The sequence below is a fragment of the Mytilus trossulus genome, chromosome 12, assembly GCF_036588685.1.
Source record: "Mytilus trossulus isolate FHL-02 chromosome 12, PNRI_Mtr1.1.1.hap1, whole genome shotgun sequence".
Lineage (NCBI taxonomy): Eukaryota > Metazoa > Mollusca > Bivalvia > Mytilida > Mytilidae > Mytilus > Mytilus trossulus.
Window position 1 is genome coordinate 8302809 of NC_086384.1, and position 25596 is coordinate 8328404.

The 25596-nt window shown below is 32.8% G+C and overlaps 2 protein-coding genes across 2 annotated transcripts in view; one reads left to right on the forward strand and one right to left on the reverse strand.

Moving 5' to 3' along the window:
* LOC134693380 (coiled-coil domain-containing protein 115-like) overlaps positions 1 to 25596 on the forward strand; it is a 483686-nt gene that overhangs the window by 325083 nt on the left and 133007 nt on the right. The window lies entirely within an intron of this gene.
* Positions 1 to 25596, reverse strand: part of LOC134693637 (neprilysin-4-like) — a 44102-nt gene that overhangs the window by 2429 nt on the left and 16077 nt on the right. The window contains exons 3-22 of the mRNA XM_063554478.1: positions 20413 to 20645; positions 18796 to 18828; positions 16478 to 16639; positions 15496 to 15579; positions 14163 to 14368; positions 13232 to 13411; positions 12555 to 12641; positions 11861 to 12000; positions 10814 to 10907; positions 10377 to 10505; positions 8756 to 8854; positions 8148 to 8225; positions 7313 to 7380; positions 5041 to 5190; positions 3820 to 3878; positions 2981 to 3032; positions 2523 to 2590; positions 1565 to 1695; positions 1209 to 1274; positions 285 to 389 (exon numbers count right to left, since the gene is read on the reverse strand). Of these exons, the coding sequence (XP_063410548.1) occupies positions 285 to 389; positions 1209 to 1274; positions 1565 to 1695; positions 2523 to 2590; positions 2981 to 3032; positions 3820 to 3878; positions 5041 to 5190; positions 7313 to 7380; positions 8148 to 8225; positions 8756 to 8854; positions 10377 to 10505; positions 10814 to 10907; positions 11861 to 12000; positions 12555 to 12641; positions 13232 to 13411; positions 14163 to 14368; positions 15496 to 15579; positions 16478 to 16639; positions 18796 to 18828; positions 20413 to 20645 (2224 nt within the window). The remainder of the gene's footprint in view (positions 1 to 284; positions 390 to 1208; positions 1275 to 1564; positions 1696 to 2522; positions 2591 to 2980; positions 3033 to 3819; positions 3879 to 5040; positions 5191 to 7312; positions 7381 to 8147; positions 8226 to 8755; positions 8855 to 10376; positions 10506 to 10813; positions 10908 to 11860; positions 12001 to 12554; positions 12642 to 13231; positions 13412 to 14162; positions 14369 to 15495; positions 15580 to 16477; positions 16640 to 18795; positions 18829 to 20412; positions 20646 to 25596) is intronic.

The window sequence follows — 25596 nt, forward strand, 5'->3', positions numbered from 1 at the left end:
TCTTTTTAGAAGCCCAAACAAGTGCAGAAAACAACAAAGAAGATTTTTCAAAATTGTTAGGTTTTATAAAAAATATAGAACAGGTCGGTCGTGTAAAATATTGAGAAAAATAATTTAAAAAAGTTTACATTATTGACCGAAACATGCTCACATATGATCGTATTTAAAAACAAAACGATTGACGAAGACTATCCGTTAAGTGGTGGACCTTATTTACACTGCACTTAAAAGCATGCTTGAAAATTAACGGAATTTTCTTTGTTTTGATATAAAATATTACATACTTGAGCAGCATTCAAGAAAAATAACTGGTTTGGTGAAAATTCCATTCCAGGTAGAGGTTTTTCTTCTTTACCCTTGTGTTTGGTAGCAACAAGTTTTCTGTATGCCTGGAACAAATAAGAAGGTCAAAATTGAAATAATATGTCAATTGATTTCTGTTGGAGATATGAAACTTTGCAACCATTATAACCCCATCTTCTTATTTAGGAATATTACAGTTGTTATTTGTTCGGTTCTTTTTGCTTTTGGTTTGCCATTTGCTTAAGGACTTTCCTTCTCGAATTTTCCATGGAGTTCGATATTTTTGTAATTTTACTTTTGTTCGTTTTCATAGACATATTTACACTTGTATGCAAATTTGTCCGCCATCACGTAAAATCACACAGATTCCCGCATACTTTAACACAACAATTTAAAAAGTTTGACTTCACAATAAAAAAACTAATTGTTGCTTGACGTCAGAAGGTTTTTCGGAGGTGATCTAAGGTCATTTGAAGACAAAATTCATCTAAATACCAAAAGTGTTAATACGTTTATTAGGTCATCTATTGGATCGCAGAGGTCGAATGTTTGCAGCTGGAGTCTACAGAAATGATTTAAATGTCGCAGATTATATATTTTTTCTATTAACCTCTTAATGTATAAATATTTCTATAACTCTTCAGTCAGATAAGGCAAAACCTTTTGGAATTTTCCTATTTGACTGTTTGTCCAAAAGTTTAAATAAGCCCAACGTACAACTCTTATGTATACTAAATACGTGTTAGGCATCTAAATTCTAAGTCCTTCTATCTCTGAATTGATTTTACTACGAGATCTATATGACTGAAAACTAACATTCAGACATTTCTAGCGATTGTTACTTACATTAAACTGTTAGGTTAATATCAAAAGATACCATACAGAATTGGTTATCACATTTGTACCTTAAAACTTTCTCTAATTCCACCATTATCTGCTATGTTTTCTCCAAGTGTCAATTTTCCGTTTAGCTAAAATGATAACATACATTTAGTGTCTGTATAATTCAAACATATTTGCGAGCCATCAATAACATCAAATATTGGGACAGTGGTATAACAGCACGAAATAAAAACAAAATCTAAAACATCAGTTGGAAAGAATTTCAGATTTTCTAATTTTTTTTTCATGATAAAAGGTTCATTTTCAATTTTCATAAAAACCTTCCCTCAAATACGAAGAATGTTATATTAACTAACTGGAATCGATGATAATGTTATAAAAAAACGCTTCTTATTTCAATATTAATAAGAAATCTTACTTTCATATTAGCTGCCTCCACAGTATAATTGCCGTACTGATTTTGTATACATTCAGCTTTTGATTTGAAATTGTTTATGGCTGTATTGGTCCACCATTGGTTAAGTTTCCCTTGTTTGTCATACCTTCTACCTGAAATATAATTCATTGGTTATTTTAAGCGTTTGAAACCCATATACATATTCCTGTTTTATCTGTTTTAGGTTTCATTTGTTTTCCGCGATTTTATCTCCTTCCTTCTGCAAGCCATTATCCGTAGCTTTTTATGTTCTTGGTCGCATCTTTCTTATTTTGCAGGTCATTTTGTTTCTTAACATGATTGAAGGTTTTTGGCTTGGATATATTTGGTTTACAATGTTCTTATGTATATCAATAAAAAAGTTATTTCCGATCATACACATAAACATTTTAGTTTATCAAAAAACTACACCATGGACATAAAAAACAACTGAAAGTATCGTATGTCAATAAATCATAAGAAGGAAACTACTATGTATTCATACAGATTTATTATCTCATAGGTATCCCTATACAAATACCTTTTTGAGTATATATGAGTAGTATGTATTTGTTTTTCTGAAATAAAATTTGATCCAATAAAATTGACAACAAAGTTTGGGGATATCGGGCAAAATCCACCGAGTTAAGACAAAATAGATAAGAAGATGTGATATGAGTGCCACTGAGTCAATCAAAGTCACATATATAAAAAGTTAACAATTCTAGGTCAAAGTACGGACTTCAATGCATTTATTCATTCATTTAATACGGAGCCTTGACTCACAGCAAGCTACAAAGGGTCCCGAAATGATAAATGTTAAACAATTCAAACAGGAACACCAAAATCAAAATCTATTTAAAAAACGAGAAACAAGACACACCTATTAACCACACCAACAAGTAATAACAACAGGCTCCTGACTTATGACATGTGCATAAAATACAGCGTTTAAGTTTACCTGAGTCATCAAATCCATGAGTAATTTCATGGCCAATTACGTATCCAATGCCACCATAATTAAGATAACTAAAAATATAAAGTTGTAATATGATTTAATACTCATTTAAAATATTGTATACTTTAAGGATATAAGACAAGTTGCAGTTTGAGCAGTTTTCCTCTTTTTTGTATTTGGGAGTTAATCGATCATTCCACATAAAACCGTCCTCTTAACAGCATTTGAGAGCTATAATTTATTTTCAAAAAAGACCATTTGCAACGTATCCAACTCTTCCATTCTCTATTCTATATAACGCTAATCAACACTTACTTAACTTTTATCTGATTCCTTACAATTAAATTCGTTCATCTGATATGAAGGGATATTTGTTATGCATTTACACAACTGTACTGATATCAGCAAATTTGAATTTTAAATTATGCTATCATTTCTGATTAAACAAGATAAATACTTACTCTGGATAGTTTCTGTGATAAAATGGTGGTTGAAGAATCCCAGCTGGAAACACTGTAAAATAGTGTAATGTCCATGTATATTTTTTGGAATAAATTTTATACTATTGTTTCAGAAAAAAGGGAGAAGGTTTGGTACCATTAAAACGTTTAATCCCGCTGCCAATGTTTGCATATGTACTAAGTCAGGAAACTGATGTACAGTGGTTGTCGTTTGTTTATGCAATTTCTACGTGTTTCTCGTTTTTGTTTTTGTATATAGATTAAACCGTTGATTTTCCCGTTTGGATTGTTTTACACTAGTAATTTTGGGGTCCTTTAATAGCTTGTTATTTGGTGTGAGCCAAGGCTCTGTTTTGAAGGCCGTACATTGACCTATAATGGTTTATTTGGTATAATTGTTATTTGGATGGAGAGTTGTTTCACTGAACCTCATACCACATCTTCATATATCCAATTAAACTTTTACGTTGAAAGATATTTTGTATGTCGGCGTTTGTTGTTGTAGCAGTTCTTTTTTTCTGAAATTCTGTTCTTTCCTGTAATAGTTGGGGTGTTTCCCTCGGATTTAGTTCGTAACCCGGATTTGTTTTGACTTTATCGATTTCAGATTATTGAACAGTGGTATATTTCCTTTGCCTTTATTCGTCATCAATTTCAAAAGTTACATTATTGTAAGGTAAAATTTAAAAAATCGGAAGTATTTGTTCTTTCCTCTCAAGTTGACACATGGCTGATTTAGGATAGAAAAATTCTCATACCAGTCGTCTGTACAATTGATTTTAAAGTATTAAAACCTACAGTTTATTTTATTAAGTAATTGTTCTATTATAGAATCTTACTGATCTGATTCGTTTGTGGATCATAGAATGCATTAACAGTTGCTGGTGGAGTGCTCCATCTGTAAAATAGATTTACAAAATCATGAATCAAATCTTTGTCATAAAAATAAGCATAAAATGAAGAATGATACATGAAGTATGATCATAATAAAATAAAATTGAGAATGGAAATGGGGAATGTGTCAAAGAGACAACAACCCGACCAAATAAAAAAACAACAGCAGAAGGTCACCAACAGGTCTTCAATGCAGCGAGAAATTCCCGCACCCGGAGGCGTCCTTCAGGTGGCCCCTAAACAAATATATACTAGTTCAGTGATAATGAACGCCATACTAATTTCCAAATTGTACACAAGAAACTAAAATTAAAATAATACAAGACTAACAAAAGCCAGAGGCTCCTGACTTGGGACAGGCGCAAAAATGCGGCGGGGTTAAACATGTTTATGAGATCTCAACCCTCCCCACTTTACCTCTAACCAATGTAATAAAGTAAACGCATAACAATACGCACATTAAAATTCAGTTCAAGAGAAGTCCGAGTCTGATGTCAGAAGATTTAACCAAAGAAAATAAACAAAATGACAATAATACATAAATAACAACAGACTACTAGCAGTTAACTGACATGCCAGCTGTAGACTTCAATTAAACTGACTGAAAAATTATGAATTCATCATATGAACATCAGGCACAATCCTTTCCGTTAGGAGTTTAGTATCATTTTAATAACATTTTTTCAATGGTTTTATGTAGCACCTGGTATGTTAAGAACCGGATTCTTTTTTTTTTTTTTATTTCATTCTAAAAAACACATAAAAACAATTACACCGTAGCTTTGGTTATGCCTTGAAACAATTGGTACGTGCACGCCAAACGTGATTCGATATCAAAGTCATATTATACGTTTTATAGCAATTAAAAGCTATATGAAATGTTAACGATCATCAACACATAAGCGGCAAAATGAACGTAGTTACTCCAGCTTTTGTGCAATATCATGTATCACCAACATATATTTTTCGATCATTTCAATAAGTAACACATGACTTTTCGTTTCTTTAACATAAGGGATTACACTAGAAGTCGATACGATTCAAGTGAAGATAATTTCTTTATAATGCCATGTAGGAACGTTGCAATCAATGTGTAGGATAATTTTTAAATTTTCTTTGATACTTTTTACAGTCCTTAAATGATATGATTCTTTTATATGACTCACTTGTTTTTGTCAACTGGTTCCCTGAGGTCCTTTATGTTTTTGGTTACACCATTAATCCATATACTGAGGGTGTTTTTGTAAAAGTCATCGCTAGTAACATCAATCTGAATAAACAAATGAAAATGTCGCACACTAAAGATGTGTTTCATTCTATTGTAAATAAGCAACAATAGTTTAATAAATATGTTCAAAACTCGCTCATCTATTTTGGATCCTAAATGACAAAACCTGCCCGGATTGCATAAACTATAGACGGATCGAGATCCAGGTAGGTTGACATGCTAATCCCGAATTTACATGGGTTTTTTTTATTGCTATCGTTGCATCTCAGGCTTAATGAATAGTTTTAAGTGAATTGAGTCATATGCAATTTTTTTATTTGCTCAGAACGTCTTCCTTTCCTTTTCTTTTATTAAATAATCTATATCACAAGCCTTCAGTTGATACATATTCCAAACACAACATTTTCAAATGATTACAATATGTCTAGATTTCAAATGGATCACATCAAGAGAATGGATAACAACCATCATATTCCTGATTTGGTACATCTAATCATTATGAAGAAAATGGCGGATCAAACCTGGTATTGTATTGTAAAATTATAAATTACTGCTGATTTCTTTCAGAGTGGTTTTTGTTATCATTATTTCAGGATATGTTTCTCTAAATATTCATAATTAAATAAATGCATCATATTTTAAGTTATTGCTTCGTATCGACACTTTATCAGTTTTAACATTAAACCTGTACATGGAAGATGTGAAGAGGTGATATCAATAGTCTTATTGGAATAAACAAAACTCACTTTTATACATCGTATCAGATCATAATTTTCAAACGCGTAAATTTTATTATTAGAGCTTTCATTAACAGGTCGAGAACTCCAGATTTTCTGACGTCAGAATAAATTTGCATAGTAATTTCCAAAACACAAGGCGAACATGGCCTTGAAAAACTGACCAATCGACTCAATGGACTACAATGCATTGTGGGCTACTACGAGTAAACTACTACTTAAAACACGTGGAATTAGTGGGAAAACAGTCAATTAATATATTGTCTGGGACTCTCATTATTAATTTTTTTATTCTGCAAATATATTCAATGTAAAATATATAACGTAATCTTCAATTTGCATGCTCAGATTAAAAAAATATTGTTTATTGGCTTCACGATTCGAGTTTCTTCTCGCCTTGCAAAAGTTGTTGAACCGGTTTTGTGCATTGTTATGAATTGAACCAGCATTAATTTCACGACATGACACAGTGAAATATCCAATGAAGTGACCACTGTCCAGTAAGAAAATCATTTGAGCCCTATTAAATCTGTATAATGTTATTGCAAAATCATTTCTGCCTAGAAAAACACGAAACTTTCATTGAAACACTTCTTTCTGTACTGAATGTGTATGTTTTTTTATCAGGACCTGAACTAATAGTAAGAACATCATAATATTCAGTATGCTAAAAATGAGTGTTATGAAAGCGACAGGGGCAGGTCCAGCCATTTTAAAAAGGGGGGTCCTAACCCTGGACAAAAGGGGAGGGGGTTCCAACTACATGTCCCCATCCAAATGAACTGATCGTCCAAAATAAGGGTGTCCATCCCCCTGAACCCCGCCCTCTGGATCCGCCAATGAGCGGTTACGGTATATAGCTCAATACATTTTTGATACTATAAACTAGGCTACTGTCCTGTTGACATATGTCAAATATCTCCAATATTAAAAGTCTCTGGATCATAGTGGGTGCCATATTGCCTATTTTTTTTCCCTTCTAAAACGTGCTTTGTATATAGAAATAAGAAGATGAGGTATGAGTGCCAAATGAGACATCTTTCCAACAAAGACCATAATTTAGTAAAATAAGCAGTCATAGATCCAATGCTAAAAAGTAAGCCTTTTGGTCTCTTGTGGACTGCTGTCTCATTGGCAATCATACCACATCTTTTTTTATTATAGATCCAACGCTGCAATTTTCACAAAACATATCAAATTTTCCACCTTGTCGCACATACATATGGATGAAATCATTACAGCGTATATCCTAATGCATGTGGAGCAAAACTTTAGTTTGCTTCCTTGCTTTGTTTGTATGCTTATATATTTATATATATTGTTTAAAGATGTCAATCTTATTTTCAAAGCTTGTATAAACAACTATACAAACAAAGCAAGCAAGCCAACCAAAGTTTTACTTTGCAGGTTTAAGAAATCAGCTGTAATGATTTTATTCAGCTTGGCAAATGTTCGAGCCCGTTAAATACGAACAAACTGAAACTACAGTTGCTGACTTCACTACCTTCAAAACAAAGGGAACAGTTTGGAAGTCCCATATACTGAAATGTGACCAACAAAAATACTTATAGATTTTGTTAACACTGCCATGTATGTAAATATTTCTTCGGCTTTTTTACGAACACAAAATTCAAGGATCCCACATTTGCCTTTAATTATCTATACGAACATTGCTGTACTCTTGAATATCAGCACCGGCTGTTATCGACGGCTTACTTTACACCAGTAAGTTTGTCTCATGCATGGGTAATTGTGTTTTTTCGCCGTTGTTTCGTTGCTTCTGGTGGACAAATACATGAAATCTCTGTGCCATCATCAAACATGTAAATGGCTATATATCGGGTAATTCAAACCCTTTTTTCTTCGCATAGAAACAACTCTTCGTTAATCTGAGCATGTAAGTTATACCTTATATCACGAACTATAAATGAGGATACACAAAATGAAAAACTAAGCGAAATTGTGAATCCCGCATTGCACGAAAAAATGTGTTGTATTTCAGTTAATAACACGTGTTCGTGGTTGATTGTAAACACGTAGTAGTCCATCATGCATTGTGACTCATTTACTGGATTGGTCAAAAACCTAGGTAAAAATAAATTGCGTCACATGTAAATAAACAATTACATGTGCGAGAACATAAGTATGCTAATTTATGCATTTCCATATAAGGTAGTGGTCCTGACCTGATTAATGCTGTATTAACTTCAAGTGTTTAGTTGTCACTAAAGCTGTGTTAACATCAGGTGTTAAATGGATTAAAAGAGGTCTTATTTTCAATATCAAACGTGATCTAATAGTTACATACCCTTTCGTATTCCTTGTTTACTTTAGATTCCAAATCCACTTCATCTGGGTATCCAATTCTTGGCTTAATATAATCAGCCTTTTAACAGAATGGGTAAAATAATATACATAGGCACATCAATGAGCATTAATAAATTGTTAATTTCAGATACTTACTATTCTAACAACCAGATAACATGAACATGATCATAAATTTATTATGTGTAATATGGCGCATTTTTCAATTATACGGATGATGTTGTGATTAACAGCTTTATACAATAAAAGTATGGTCATAACTATATATTGAATGCTTAAATTGTTTTTTTAGAATTTTCAAAATAAGAGGCTTTTCTACCTCAGGATTAGATTACTTTAGCTTTATTTCGTAAAACTAATAGCAATGTATGGTCCGCAATTCTCTACAACTGATTAATTTATTTGGCCTTTTGAACATTTTTTTCATTATCTAGAGCGCCACTGGTGAGGCTTTTATCAAGCAATGCGTGTCTGGTGCAAATACAATATTTGAATCCAGGCATCTATGATGAGTGTAGTGCATGTGCAGAGTTACATGTACATTGTTTAATATACAATAGTTACAATTTACAAGATGAGGTAGAAACCTACTTTTTCTTTAGCTAGATCCTTGGTTGCCATATCCATCCAGTCATTGCTCTGTATAAGTTCTTTCATGGCTACACGAAGTTGTTTTATCATGTTTTCAACCTAAAACAGAAAACGAATTGTGATTGAACGCACCAATTAAGGTAACAGTAGTATACTAGTATTCCAAAGTTACAAACTAAACCCGAGGGAAACACATCAACTATTAGAGGAAAACAAAAGAACATCAGGAAAACTGAAGAGCAAACCACTAACGCCATACATAGAAACGAACTAAAACATACCCTCTCGACTCACCATTATTAGTATAAGGTTTGAGTACTAGTAAATAAAATGTATTATATAAAATTGAGAATGGAAATGGGAAATGTGCCAAAGAGACAACAACCCGACCATAGAGCAGACAACAGCAGGACAACAACGGGTGTTTAATGCAACGAGAAATTCCCGCACCCGGAGGCGTTCTTCAGCTGGCCCCTGAACAAATATATACAAGTTCAGTGATAATAAACGCCATACTATATGCCTTGATGCTCACTTTCGTGAATAGTCGTTTGATTGGGTAAAATTTTATCAGTTCCCGTTCAGCCGCTAAAATGTTATGGCTATGGTAAGACAAATAGATAAACCTACAGACTGCAGGAAACTTGAGTATTTTCTTCTAAATTTTTGGTTTAATTGGCTCACATATAGTTAAACAGACCGATGGACTTCAGACAAATGTATGCCAGGGTACTGTTAATCGTCTCTTCAAAATACTGAATAATCGGTACTCTAGGTGAATGTTTCATATCCATATCATAGTAACGTAATGGAGAAAATGCAATTTAACAAGGGGAGGTGGGTTATAAAATAAGCAAAATAAATTAGCAGGTGAAAATGCCTTACGGCTTGAACACAAAGTTCGCTTTTTCTAAAATATCCTTAGTCCTAAGTCAGGAATCTGATGTACAGTAGTTGTCGTTTGTTTATGTAATATATACGTGTTTCTCGTTTCTCGTTTTGTTTATATAGATTAGACCGTTGGTTTTCCCGTTTGAATGGTTTTACACTAGTAATTTTGGGGCCCTTTATAGCTTGTTGTTCGATGAGAGCCAAGGCTCCGTGTTGAAGTCCGTACTTTAACCTATAATGGTTTACTTTTTAAATTGTTATTTGGATGGAGAGTTGTCTCATTGGCAGTCACACCACATCTTCCTATATCTATTAGGTCATGGGAACAAGAAAAATACAATTGATTGGTACTGTTGTTGTCATTAATTTTTAGCTGGTGGCAGATGATGGTACATTTTTTGTATGTTCTTTAACATAACTATTGTAGCTATTTGAGGATGCATGAAGTCAAATGGACAACCAAACCGGGAAAATCTTCTTCCGTTAGAAAATCTGTTTTAATTATTATTTCAATTAAAACTCATAATTTTCACTGCAAAATGTACTTTAAGCAAATTATAATCATTTTTGTAAAAACTCTTGATTTATTGCTATTAAGTCTAACATTTAAACTTACGTTGTTCTATCTTTTTTTTCTTTGAAGTCCAATTAATCGCATGAAATTATTTTAGTTTATTTTTATCAGTATATGCATATATGCTTGAAATACCTGTAAATTAGTGCTACTTACATCAACTTTTGCTTCAGCACCAAAATATTTATCAATGAAAAGATTGCCAACAGCTAATCCAAAATTAGAGTTTGCTGCACCAGCACATGTTTTCCATCGTGGTTCAACCTGAGCTGTTCCTACTAGAGCCTTCAATGAAAGGTATTCAATTAAAAGTCGACTTTTAATTTTATTTTTATAAAAACAAAATAGAATGATTTACATTTTTATAAAATTCTAACTAATAACCGAAACTGAAACTAAAAATAACCTAAACGAAAGCTCTCAAAGGAAAATTCAAAACGTAAAATCCTTTATCTAATGGCAAAATCAGTTCTTTGATATACAAAGAGATCAATTAACTAAATATAATTGCTTGTTCACAACAATTGTCGCAAAAAAGGATAATCAAAGCATTGTTTTGTACAAAAAAAGCATCATTTTTAACTATTACTTACTTTGCGGTATTTTGTCTGAATATCACGGACACGTTCTGGCAGGGCATTAGGTAGTCGTGCGACATATCGCCATACAATATAGTTAGCAACAGTTCTAGGTGGGATATAAAAAAACATATCACTAGCATGTCATGATCGTGTACAAAAAAAGATAACAAATAAACTGAACTATAAGGTAAATTCAAAAAGGGGAAGTCTATAAATAAAGGCAACAATAGAATACCGCTGCTCGAAATTCATAAATCAATGAGAAAAAAACAAATCCTGGTTACAAACTAAAACTGAGGGAAATACATCAAATATAAAAGCTATCAACCAACTGAACACGTGTAATACACTTGTCATATACCTGACTTGGTACAGGCATTTTCCGAAGGGAATGCTAGATTTAACCTGGTTTTATAGTTTACTTAACATACTACTTGTATGTGAATCCCAATTAAACACAATACTCGAAATATAAAAGAGTTACATAAGACGATTCCCATGACATTCAAATAACGCAATTCAAGAGAACAGAAAAGACATCAAAATTTTTGACTTCGAAAAAAAATCCCATTAGATATCAATGCAATAAAACACAACATTAATAAAGAAGGAAAAAAATATATATACATAAAAACAATTCTGAAAAGGAATATATGTATTGAGCGAAATACACCACAAATTAACATAGTTCTCTTGTGTCTTTGATTTATCCCTGTTCCATTTTGTTAGCTTACTTTAATGAGATTACCAGTATTGTATTCCTCTTTTCATTGCAGTAGCGATTCAAAAATAATATAATTATTTTTCAAGTTATTAAAGATTGAAAGATTTTAAATAATAATTCCATAGATTCACAGAATTTTGTTTCTTCATTGTTTCTCATCTATAAGTGCTAGTGAATGGCAAGATTTTAGCAGCATATGATGTAAACAAAAGCTTATCAATGTTATAAGATGTTGTCTAATTGAGATTTTGTTGAAATTCACTACATTAAAATGTTGAAATATTAAAAAAAAAAAAAAAAAAAAAAAAAGTTATTAAAGATGAACCCATATTTACCTTTTTGGTGTGTCTGTTAATATACCCGACAAGAGGCGTAAATATTCTGGGTTTCTGCTGATAATGTTTTCTCCTGAACCTAATGTTATATCTAAACCATTAATCTTTAACAGATGTGTGAAATATTTATTCCAGTCAATCTGTCAAAAAAAATAGGTTCACATAAACAACTGTTAAAAAACCTATAGGTAAAAATATCTTAGGTGCACCGAAAACTACAATCAAAGTTAGTAGCAATTAGTAGTAAATTTTGAAACGGGAAATGCGTCACAGATTTATAATTGTAAAGATGCGTTTACACGGTACTATTTGTCTTTTCACTGTCATTTGATTTTAACCCTACAGCTACTTTCGGCTAAAATGGGACCGTGTTAACACTGAAATTGATCGTCGTTTGGTTAATCGAATGGAAAATCGTATCGTGTGAACAGGACGATGTACAATGGTTCCAATTCGGATTAAAATGAACTGAAATTTGCAACCTTTGTTCGAAACTGAACTTTGACAAAAAGTGTATTTATATTTTCCTTGTTCTTTATAGAAGTGTACACTTGTCATACAAGAAGTTTAGTTCTGAGTTTCAAATGCTCCTTTAGAAATCGAATTGTACAGTAAATAATCTGCGCCTGCATGTACAGAAAAATCTTAATGCCTATTAAACAAAACACACTTTAAATTTGTTTCAACAACATACCGCTGGGGAAGAACTCGATATATTTTGTATAGTCCGCAAGTTGTACATTTTATCTTCATCCCTTCGTTCTGCTGATGGTAATGATATCTGAAGAAAAATAATTATGAACATAATTCATGGAAATTTCTTTAGTAACAATTCGCCGTTTCAGAATATAATGCATCCTAGCTGAGACTACTATAACTGTGTTATAGTAGTCTCAGATCCTAGGTAATATTTTCAAAAGTGAACACAAAAACGTCCTGATTGGTTAAAAATGCCGTAAACAATGGAAATTTAACCAACGACGTGACGTTATTTTCATTTTGGGGTACGAACAATGAAATTACCCATGATGCTTTAGATTCTGAAACGGTCAATTACACAAAGGCAGTGAATTAAGAAAGGCATAATACATTGTAAATGTTTTATATCTATAATGAACTTTCTGGCTTGGTATTTTGTTTTCACTTCGATTCTTGAGTTTGATAAAAAAAAAAATCTTCTCAAACGGTTAAGGTTTTGCATCTTTTGAAAAAAACAAAAGAATAATAAAATATAGTTTAAATGTTTCTGAAATATTGCATTCTGAAATTCTGGTTTGTATTATCTATCGATTATAGTTTATATTTATCGTTTTCATAATGTTTTCTGATTATAGCTTTTCTGCTCCTTTTTTTAAATAAGTTGAATCTTACATTAGCAAGTTTAATTTCAAAGTCGACCATATCTTTCATGTCATTTTTGGCCGTCGCTTCGTTAGCACCAAACATAACAGCCATTTCTGTAGCAAATTTTTCATATGCCAATAACGTTTTATCGTTCCTTCCTTTAAGATAATATTCTCTGTTTGGCATCCCGAACCCTGGTTGGTCAACCTATATAACAAACAGTAATAATTATTTGTAAGACTCCATTAAAAAATACGAGACATAAAGAGAAGTATACGAAGTCTAGGGGGGACATCAAACTATGTTTTTAATTTGTTATCAAATTATGGACAAAGTTGACTCATTTTATTTTCTGAAACTGAAATATTTTATGTTTGAGCGTTAAAAAAAATCGCTTACGACGCACGAAGGGTGATCTTCGTTAAATTACGTTTTCGAAGATGAATGGGAATTATAAATCGATTCAACTTCAACCGAAAATTGAAATACGTATATATTTTTTTTACTAATTATGCTTTATTTTTTCTTTAGTTTTTCAACAATTCAATCTTACGAAATACGCTTGCTTACATTTACAAATAAAAAAACAATTGTATTTAATATCGAATAACATACAGACTCACACAAAAATAAAGTTTGCAAAGAAAAGACTTGTAGTGAATCTTGCAGCTGCCTTTTGGTGTTACTTTTTAGTTTATTAACATTTTTGTAAATTAGTAATATTTGTTTGCTTGATATATTGTGTAGTTATATATCTATTACTAAAGACTTTGTTATCTTTAGTGTTTCTGACTTCCACACGTTGCTGTCTCATCGTCAGGGCACATAATCGCCATATCCGTTATTCATATGACGTTTATATGTAAAGTATGTAAAAACTTGGCTATGTTAAATATATTTACAAGAAGCTTTTGACTGCATGAGCTATATAAAAAGGGAATATACAGTAACTACTCACATATAGAATACGAGCATCTGGATTTTTAGAATCGGTGTAAGCATATGAATCGAATATGGGTGGACTGTTTGTGTACTTTCTGGTTGTGAGTAAAACATCTTCCAAATTAAATGAAGATTCAGACCAGCTTGATGATATGACAGGCCATCCTCCTAATTCATTTACTGTCACCATTGGTTCTGTCAGATTCATATCTTCGATGGCAGCTAAATTCGAGGTTTATAAAGATACACATTTTATGATAAGAACTCGGAATATATTTCTAACTGGCAAATAATATCTAAATAGTTGATCGCGAAAAAGACTCGGGAGATCCACGTATTCATTGTATAGACTTTTCGATTAAAACAGCGGGTAGTATGTATATCTTTTAATGGTATGGTTAGGTTTGCTGCTTATTTTTGTTCTTGATTATTTTATTGCACTTTCATTCTTTCGATCTCTTGGTGGTATACACGAAGGTTACATTAGTTTACCGATGTTTATATCTCGTAAATCGATTAAGAGATAACAATGAAAACTTGAAGGAATTGCAATAACTCAAACACCAGCGGTACCGCTTTCGCCGATATGCAATCATCGCATGCTATGTCTGGAACAACCACCATGTCTCAATCAGTAAATGTAAAGACCAGACTATTATTATATTCATATCTTAGTAAAGTGTGAATCTATTTACAAAATTATAGGTGTAAAATTAAGGTTTGAAACTAGAGGATGATTTTTTAACTCTTCAAAATTTCGTGCAGAATACAAAATCTTTTTGTTTTTTTATTCTTCTAAAATTGAAGTCGAACTGTTTTTAATGATGCAGTTCCTGCATAAAAAAGCTGCAATTGTTTGCACAAAAATCTGATATATACCCCCGATCCTTATTGGCCCCTGCATGTACAAACTGTGGTTTACACGTAATTTGGTATATTAACAAATGCATATTTAACTGTTTCAGTTGTAGTGAGGAGAAAAAATCTTTGGTCATGCTTTTAAATTCAGTTTCATTTGTGGAGTCATTGTATAACTAAAACTGTACAATCTAATTGACTAGATTATTCAACTGAAGCTGTTTTATATGATTTGACACGCATGCTAATTTTTAATTCATCTATTTGTATGACAATAATGTTTATGCTCAGTTGTTACAGTAGAAAACCCTTTCTGTGACCCTATTTGTCAAATTAAAGAGAAAGAGAAATCAGAATGAAAGAAAAAAGAAGTCACAGTTTTTGAAAGAAACAACGTAAGCAAAGGTAGAACAGTGGGAAGGTTTCATTTGATTTTGTGGTCAAATTTGTAAAAAAAAATATATTCTAATGAATCTATATAATGAACTTACTCAGGTTTATACAAGACTGGTAATACTGTTTAGCTTTTGTAATTGCTATCCATTCTCCGGCAGCAATAGGTTGTTCCAACACAGCTGAAATTACAAAAGAGTATAACAGCTATATTAGATTACTCAAACATCGATTTAAATCTGGTAAACGATAATTATTCTATCATTGTTTGCTATGTTCATGGATTTTTTTAGTTTAGAAAATAACGATCAAGAAATATAGAATCTTATATTTACATTTGAATATTTAAAACAAACTAGATGTGTCAAAGCGACACGAATGGCCCGGTCCCAAAACAATGAAACATCTGCAATTTCAATATAAACACATGTGGACACAAATATGATGGTAGTCTCGCATATCAAAAATCATCTCAAAATAACGAGGCGTATAGAAAAACTCCGTATAACTGTGATTTTCAATAATTTATCAAAGTTCAAAGCCCATAATTTCAGCAAAAATCAGTGGAGCGGAACGAAACTTAAACTTGATTTGTAACTAATCATGGTTAACTCACATACCAAAAATCAGCACAATAACTGAAGGCGTTTAGAAAACAAGTCCGTATTTCTGTGATTTTCAACAATTTCTCGAGTCCAATACCCGTTATTTCGACAAAAAATAGTGGAGCGGAACGAAACTTTAAACTTGATCTGTAACTCGTCATAGTTAACTCACATACCAAAAATTAGCCCAATATCTGAAGGCGTTTAGAAAAAAAACTCCGTATAATGGTTTGTTGCGGAATGACGGAATGACGGAAATACGGAATTTCGGAATTTCGGAATTACGGAATTTCGGACATGGGTAAAACTATATGGCACCGACAACTTCGTTGCGGGTCCATACAAATATATGAGAGTTAAATCCAGTTATTTGTTGCCTCGCGATCAAAATTGCGAAATCGTTATGAAACAATTGTATCATGATGAAAGTATTCCATATTTGTTGAATGCTATGAAAATTTTAGAGATAAATTACCTTTAAGCTTTATATCAACATCGTCCCTGAGCGTATAAAAAGTTCCCAGAACAGCCTTGTCTTCTGGAATAACGTGAGATCTTGTCCATCCTCCGCATGCGTATTCAAAGAAATCTGCACAAGGATCGACTGTCATGTCCATGGATTTCATCATATTAGAAGCTAATGTAGAGAAACAATGAATTATGATATTGCATAATCTACATAGTAGGTATCATAGCAGATATAGTTATTTGCTTTGTTTGAGGTTGACCCGTATACCCGTAGACTAAACACTTGTCCGAATCCGCCGAAACAACAGCTTTGACCGAAAATCCTATGTTTAAGCGTTTCGTTTAAATAATACTTATCAGTGACGCTCAGATCAAAATAGTTAGTTAGCCAAACAAGTAGAAAGCTGAAGAGCATTAATATATAAGAACTCAAATTCCAAAATGGCAAATACGGTAAAGGTAATATATGACGTGGATAGGAACATCCTTAGTATTTCAAATAATTTATATTTTTGCAAACAGTTAATAATTTATAAAAATGACCATAATATAACAATATCTAAGTGCTGACTACTTGGCTGTAGATACCCTTGGGGACGAAACGTCTATCGACCCAGCGGTGTAAATAGTTATCAAAGGTATACTACGCAAGACGCGCGTTTCGTCTACATTACAATCATCAATGACGCGCAGGTTAAAATATAAAGAAAGCCAAACAAGTATAAAGTTAAAGAGCATTGAGGAGAAAATCCTTAGTATTTCGAATAATTCATTCTTTTTGAAACAGGTAATCTATAACAATGACCATATAATTGATATTCATGTCAAAATCGAGGTGCTGACTACTGGGCTGGTGATACCCGTGGAGAAAAACGTCTCCCAGCAGTGGAATCGGCCCAGTGATGTAAGCCAAACAAGTATTGGTTGTCTCTTTGACACATTCCCCATTTCCATACTCAATTTTATTGAGCATTGAGGACCCATAAAAGCTTCTAGTCTGTTATCGCTTGAGAGTAGTCTAGATACTGTAAAAATAGTCAAAATATCCAGTCTTTTGCAAAGTGTTGTATTGCAGGGAAAAATTTATCGAGTAATAACAAAACATACATCGTCCATGCAGGGAGTTAATCAATAAACTCATCATAGTTACCAGGATTGAAATTTTATATTAACGCCAGATGTGCGTTTCGTCTACAAAAGACTCTTTAGTGACGCTCGAATAAAAAAAATGTCACTAAGGCTAAATAAAGTACGAAGTTGAAAAGCATTGAGGACCAAAATTTCATAAAAGTTTTGACAAATACAGCTAAGGTAATCTATTCCTGAGGTAGAAATCTTAGTATTTCAAAAATTCTAAAAAAAAAATAACAGTTAATTTAAAATTACGAACATATCAATGATAATTTACAGATAGAATTTGATATATACGGCGAATAATCTTGGATGCTGCATGTGATAATAATAGTTATATTGACCTCTAAATGTGCGTGAATAATAAACTCATCATAGATTTGAGGATATACCCCAGACGCGCGTTTCGTCTACAAAAGACTCATCAGTGATGCTCTAAATTAAATCCAAAAAAGTTAAAAAGGCCAAATGAATTACGAAGTTGTAGAGCATTGAGAACCAAAATTCCTAAATGTTTTGCCAAATACAGCTAAGATAATCTATGCCTGAGGTAGATAGGTTTATGTAACGTGTATTTCAATAGGAAAATAACCCAGAAACAACAATAACCGAAAGACCGCAAGAGGTTAAAACTATATATTAGCGTTCTACAAATATATTTACATAAAATAGTTCGTCCCCAGTCAATAAAAATTGTGAATATTTTTAAATCGTCCCCCGTCAATAAAAGTTGTGAATATTTTTAGATCGTCTCCCGCCAATAAAAGTTGTGAATATTTTTAGATCGTCCCCCGCCAATAAAAGTTGTGAATATTTTAAGATCGTCCCCCGTCAATAAAAGTTGTGAATATGGATAAAGACCAATGGACGAGAAAGTGAATATGTAGACATGATCAGTCAACAATAATGAAAAATCGGCCAAAATCTCTTTTCGGTGTAGTTCCTGGGTTATTTTCTATTCGTCGCTATGAAACGTTCAGTAAAAATATGTGTTTTCAGTTCACCTTTTCGTAAAAATGTTTCTCCAGTTTTAATGTCATATATCGACGTTCGACGAGGAGCCTTTAAAGTGTAAAAAAAATGACAGAAAATGTATCATAAATACAAAAGAACAAATAAAATATATTTAAATGATTATTATTATCTCTTCAGTAACTATCACAAAATGTTTACTACTTATAGATATTCGCTTACCTGCTTGTACACAGTCTGGTGTCGTACAAACTTCTGTAATAAAACAATCATTCTGATCAAAATCATAATGGAACATTTTTAAACATTTTTTATGGAAATACATAAAACAAAAACGAATGATGATAAGGTTTTAGCATCTTGACCTCGGAAATTAAGCACTAGTAGTATTATAGTCCACCAAATAACAGCTGCAAGTGTAAAATATAAGATATTAAGGTGGTACCCTACACTTTCACTTAAATTAATTTCGCTCGTTTAATTTTCATAAAATTTTGACAATGTATTAACTTTGACCTTTTAACAAAAATATAAAAATTTCAAAACTTTTGAACCAACCGTTTTGTCAGAAAATTACACTGGTTATATAGCAGTTTGACAAACACCAATTTTGATCATCGAGAAGCTTGATATTCCCTGTACAACACAACGTAATTAAAACGTTAAGATGACTTTACAGAGTTATCTCCCTGTAGTGTTAGGTACCACCTTAAGCCGTCAGAAAGCATACACAAACAATGTCATAATGTCTCTTCCTTTCAGATTTCCTGTTGGAACAAATGTTTTTTTCCTGTTGCAACAAATTTTCTTCAATTTCGAACTTCGAATCTGTTACAACAGAACATGTATTCCATAACGATACCTTCTCCTACAGTTGTTAAATGTGTGGTCGTATTTTGCTTTTAAACTTCTTGCATTTAAATTCAATATTGTTTTTGGACAAAGCACTGCAATATATATATGATAATGCATGCGTGATCTCAAATATGTTCAACACGAACCACAGTCTGAATGACACAAGTCTTATACAAATGCGTGTACTTCAAAGAAATAATTTGTATCAAGCTCAAAAAGAAGATTGTAGAGATATCTTAATAAAGAAATTATATACTAGTACCTTGCACCAAGATGGATTGAAGGATTTCACTTGTGTTGACTCAATGCTAAAAATATGGGAATTTTATAGAAAATCCCCAGCCTCTCCCCTTGTACTCACATAATTATTTGGCAATTTGGTGCTGGATATATAGAGAATTATTGCATGCAATGCTAGCAATAATTTCCTCAAAACAATTCTATAAATTTAGATATTGGAATTTATAAGTTGTGTATGACTTTTTGTAAACAATAAACGCTAGCAAATCATAGAAAAATAAGTGAGTAATCTATATTTAAAATCTTATAACAAAAATCTCTGTGTTGAAGTATGTTGATTTTCTAAAAAAAATATTGGTATTATATGTCACAAAGTCTCCTTTGTCTATTAAATATAATTAAACGATAATTTAAATAATAATGCTTTGCACAATGTTTCCCCTTGGTGTATGAACAAAAAATGACTCATTTCTATTATTCATTTTATTTGCTGTTTTGATACGATTGCAGTTTTAAAATATCGTAATTCACATGGCTTCAGAAATCTGATAAACCTTAACAGAAATTGATGTCTATTGTACTTCAAGATGACTTGATATGTTAGCACGGTTTGTTTTTTAATTACATTTTAGAATAAATACATACGTTTCGAATCCCAAACATGTAGACTCTGTACAGTAAGAAATGTAATTGAAAAAATAGTTGAAGCCATATGTGTTATGTAAAATTCAAATAATGACATACCGTTTGAACTTCCTGTATTGCCTGTGTCCGGGCAATTGCCACTTCCGTCTCCGGTTTGAGACCCAGATCCAGGTTCTGGAGTAGCTCTAGGTGTTTCATTTTTCTCGTCAACCTTTTTTGTCACAACAATCGCTAGGGTTACAGCTAATGCAATTATGGCAAGGAGGCATACGAAGAGAGAGCATAATATAGCACGTGTGGCGCTCTTTCCCGCTTTTCCATTACTTTTACCACTGAAAATAAATCAACATTGTGTATGTCAGTGAGGAAGACTTACTTTAATATGTAGGGCAACATATATCATATTGTAAAATTAGACTGCTTTTTGATAATAAACATGACACTTTGAAATTCTATTTCCTCAATTAACAGAGACATACGTAAATATGAAGTAATACTATGTGACATCCCCAAATTCAAATTGAGTGTACTTGCTGTGAGGAACATGAATGAAGTCAATTTAGGTGATTTCGACCAAATAGTATGACACAATTCTAATTACTACAAATCAAAGAACAAATTAGAATTTCGTGGCGTCACTAGAGTTATGCCCCTTTTTAAATTAAACATTGCTGAGTGTTGCGTTTCTGTTCTCATGCACTATGCTTTTTGCTACAAACCTTATATCAAGTTTGAATATGGTGGCGTATCTTTAAAGTGTTTGAGTTATGAGTTGAGTTTATGTATATATATAACGTTATGTAAGCGGGAGTCTCACGTGAACGCATAATCATTCTCCTTGTTTTTTTTGTGATTTAGGCTGGTATTTTTTTCAAAAATGATTTTCATTGTTTTTTGTTTTAAATGAGATAAAAGCGGATCATAAATAATGAAACAAACTTGTTTGTGTTTGTTTTTTCTATATTGGTTAGATATGTAGAGGAGGGTTGAGATATCACAAAACATGACTGTGTAACCCCGCCGCAGAGTTTCGCCTGTCCCAAGTCAGGAGCCTTTGCTCTTTGCAAGTCTTGTACTATTTTTAATTTTAGTTAATTTATATGTTTTGGGGTTTAGTATGGCCTACACTATTACTGAACTACTACATATTTTTGTTTATGGGTCAGCTAAAGTACGGCTTTTGTTGTAGGATTATCTTGCTGTTTTAAAGACCCATCGGTGGCCTTCGGTTGTTTTTTGTTGTTTAGTCGGGTTGTTGCTTCTTTGATCAATCCCATTATCATTCTCAATTTTTTTTTCCTTTTCAAACTGTTTTAATGGCGGAATATGCAACGATGTTCATAAAACAAGGAGGATCAATGGAATGGTACGCTTCACAAGTATAACCATTAGCTTTTAAAAGACGAAAATACAGATAAAATTATATGCTTTGTTCTATCTAATAATACGTAATAGCGGAATATGCAACGATGTTCATTAAACAAGGAGAATCAATGGAATGGTACGCTTCACAACTATAATCATTAGTATTTAAAAGACGAAAATACAAATAAAAATTATATGTTTTGCTCTATCTTATAATACGTAAGATCGACATTTGTGGTGTTTATCGAAATATAGCTAGCGCTTTCTGTGTCAAGTTCGATTATTAATGTATATAAGGATTTTCACTTCTAAAAAGACTAGTGCCTTCTCCTTTGCAGTGATTTTGTTTTTAAACAACAGCAAGAAGAACGAAACTATCTAAAAAATGTATATTTGAGAAAAAAAAGTTTACCATGAGTGATAACGAACTCCATTTCCATTTTGCATTGTGACTGCGTACTTCCAAGTTTGTCCGAATAAAAACAATCCGATTTTTCTCTCGAAAGTAAACAATTAATTAGCCTCTTCCTCATGTTGAAATAGACTCTTTGATGACATGTATATATCTGTATACAGATATCATTGTTTATACACTTTCTTTAATCTTTGATAAACAAAACGTCAAAAATTCCAAGGAAAATTCAGTCTCTTAATTTCATTTAAAATTTCATTCACGTTTTATCATTTCAAAATTGTATCTTACTTGGATTAATGACAAATTTGTGATTTCTATTTTTCCAATTGTATTGTTCAGTTTCGGATTAATGATGTTTTTTCTTCAATTACAAAAGCAAAGGTGTAGAAATCATAACGTTTCATTAGATTTTGCTTTTATGACTTTATATTTCATATATGTATATACATTTTGATACAATAACATAACAAATTAAACGAAAATAAATCTTTATTCGATAAAGATTGAATAGGAGTTCAAAGTGCTTGAATTTTCTGTATCAAAAGATTTAAACTTTTATGTTTGCTTCCCCTTGCACTTAATGCCTTCCGTCAATATAATTCAACTTCTTATTCAGATGACGCAATATACTCGGGATACGGTTATGGAAATATGAATGCGGACATACTGACATGAGTTTGAATCAATTGAAGTGCAGTCACGTGCATAATTCAAATTAGTATGCAGTTCAAGATTAAGTCACGTGCATAATTCAAATTAGTATAAAGTTATGGCCTTAGTCTAGTGCATAATTCAAATAAGTATGAGGTGCAAACTTAATTCGCCTTTTCAGAAATTTCATTTGTTCATACCACAGAGGGGAACATAACGCCATCCCATTGTTAGCCTATCCCAAAGTGTTGGGTTACGCTTTGAAAAACGTACCCAGAATGACATATATATATATATATATATATACAACTCGTCTAAACATCAACCTAACAATGTTAGATCTGTAAATTTGCTTTCGCAAATTTTTGGTTCTTCCCTCGCCGGGATTCGAACCCATGCTACTGTGATATCGTGACATCAAATCGCCTGCACTGCAGCCGTCCCGCTAGACCACACGACCACCTGGGCTCTCAAAAAAAGAGCTTTCGGTGGGCATATGTTACCTTTCCACGTCAGTTTTAATCTAGCGGCGTACTACAGTACATGATATATAAGGCATGAAGATGTTATTGTTACAGATCAGCTAAATTATCTATAGTAAAGGATCCTACAAATTAATGTAATATACAGTCACAGAAAATAATTATATTCATAAGTACGTCTGAGTCAGTGACAACTCTACAACAGATGTATCCATCGGATCGCCATCAATGATGGTGATACATGGCTGTGTACATAATGTATATACAACTCGTCTAAACATCAACCTAACAATGTTAGATCTGTAAATTTGCTTTCGCAAATTTTTGGTTCTTCCCTCGCCGGGATTCGAACCCATGCTACTGTGATATCGTGACACCAAATCGCCTGCACTGCAGCCGTCCCGCTAGACCACACGACCACCTGGGCTCTCAAAAAAAGAGCTTTCGGTGGGCATATGTTACCTTTCCACGTCAGTTTTAATCTAGCGGCGTACTACAGTACATGATATATAAGGCATGAAGATGTTATTGTTACAGATCAGCTAAATTATCTATAGTAAAGGATCCTACAAATTAATGTAATATACAGTCACAGAAAATAATTATATTCATAAGTACGTCTGAGTCAGTGACAACTCTACAACAGATGTATCCATCGGATCGCCATCAATGATGGTGATACATGGCTGTGTACATAATGTATATACAACTCGTCTAAACATCAACCTAACAATGTTAGATCTGTAAATTTGCTTTCGCAAATTTTTGGTTCTTCCCTCGCCGGGATTCGAACCCATGCTACTGTGATATCGTGACACCAAATCGCCTGCACTGCAGCCGTCCCGCTAGACCACACGACCACCTGGGCTCTCAAAAAAAGAGCTTTCGGTGGGCATATGTTACCTTTCCACGTCAGTTTTAATCTAGCGGCGTACTACAGTACATGATATATAAGGCATGAAGATGTTATTGTTACAGATCAGCTAAATTATCTATAGTAAAGGATCCTACAAATTAATGTAATATACAGTCACAGAAAATAATTATATTCATAAGTACGTCTGAGTCAGTGACAACTCTACAACAGATGTATCCATCGGATCGCCATCAATGATGGTGATACATGGCTGTGTACATAATGTATATACAACTCGTCTAAACATCAACCTAACAATGTTAGATCTGTAAATTTGCTTTCGCAAATTTTTGGTTCTTCCCTCGCCGGGATTCGAACCCATGCTACTGTGATATCGTGACACCAAATCGCCTGCACTGCAGCCGTCCCGCTAGACCACACGACCACCTGGGCTCTCAAAAAAAGAGCTTTCGGTGGGCATATGTTACCTTTCCACGTCAGTTTTAATCTAGCGGCGTACTACAGTACATGATATATAAGGCATGAAGAGATCAGCTAAATTATCTATAGTAAAGGATCCTACAAATTAATGTAATATACAGTCACAGAAAATAATTATATTCATAAGTACGTCTGAGTCAGTGACAACTCTACAACAGATGTATCCATCGGATATATATAGAGAGAGAGAGAGAGATTTTGAAACGGAGAATTTCCATCATCGGAAAACTCTAAGCGGTAACCTTTCCAGAAATTTCATTTGTTCATACCACGAAATGAATAACCGCTATTTCCATTGTTAGCCTATCCCAAAGTGTTTGGTTACGCTTTGAAAAACTAGCATTACCCACAATGTTATAGATTTTGAAACGGCGCCTAGTCGGTATTCCCGACACGGACAAACTTTAAGCGGTAGATAAAAAAAACTAATGGGGGGAGGATATAGTTGCACTTTAATGGGATCACTTATTCCCCAAATTATTTCGAAAAAATAAAGTGTGTTTTATGCAAGATTACGAAATAGATTTTGTCGTCTTTAATATCGAAAGCATCGAGGGTTTTTTTCTCTACTTTTTTGTCACTTATTTTTTTCTGTCCAATTTATACAAATATCGAGAAGAAAAAAATGTCATGTTTGTTGCACGCTCTTCTTCTTTGTATTGTATATATGTTGGGGTGTTTTGGGTTTTCTTTGCACTCGTAAGAATTTGTTGGTTGCAGACATTTAATTTTTTAGTTCAATTTATCTGCAACTTTTATAAAATTTATTCCTGATAGTTCTTATATTGGTATTTGAACGTGTCATGAACTTTGTCAGATTCTGAAAAATAATATTGTTTGGATTTTAAAAAATAAGAATGTGTCCGAACATAACCCGTCTAACCCTCACCCGCTTTTTGCACCGAAATTGTTCATATATATAAGGAAGGTCAAGCAACCTTTGAATTTTCTTATAAAATGTGCATTGGCGACGTTACCAACTATAGAATACATGTATATTGTAATTGCCATGC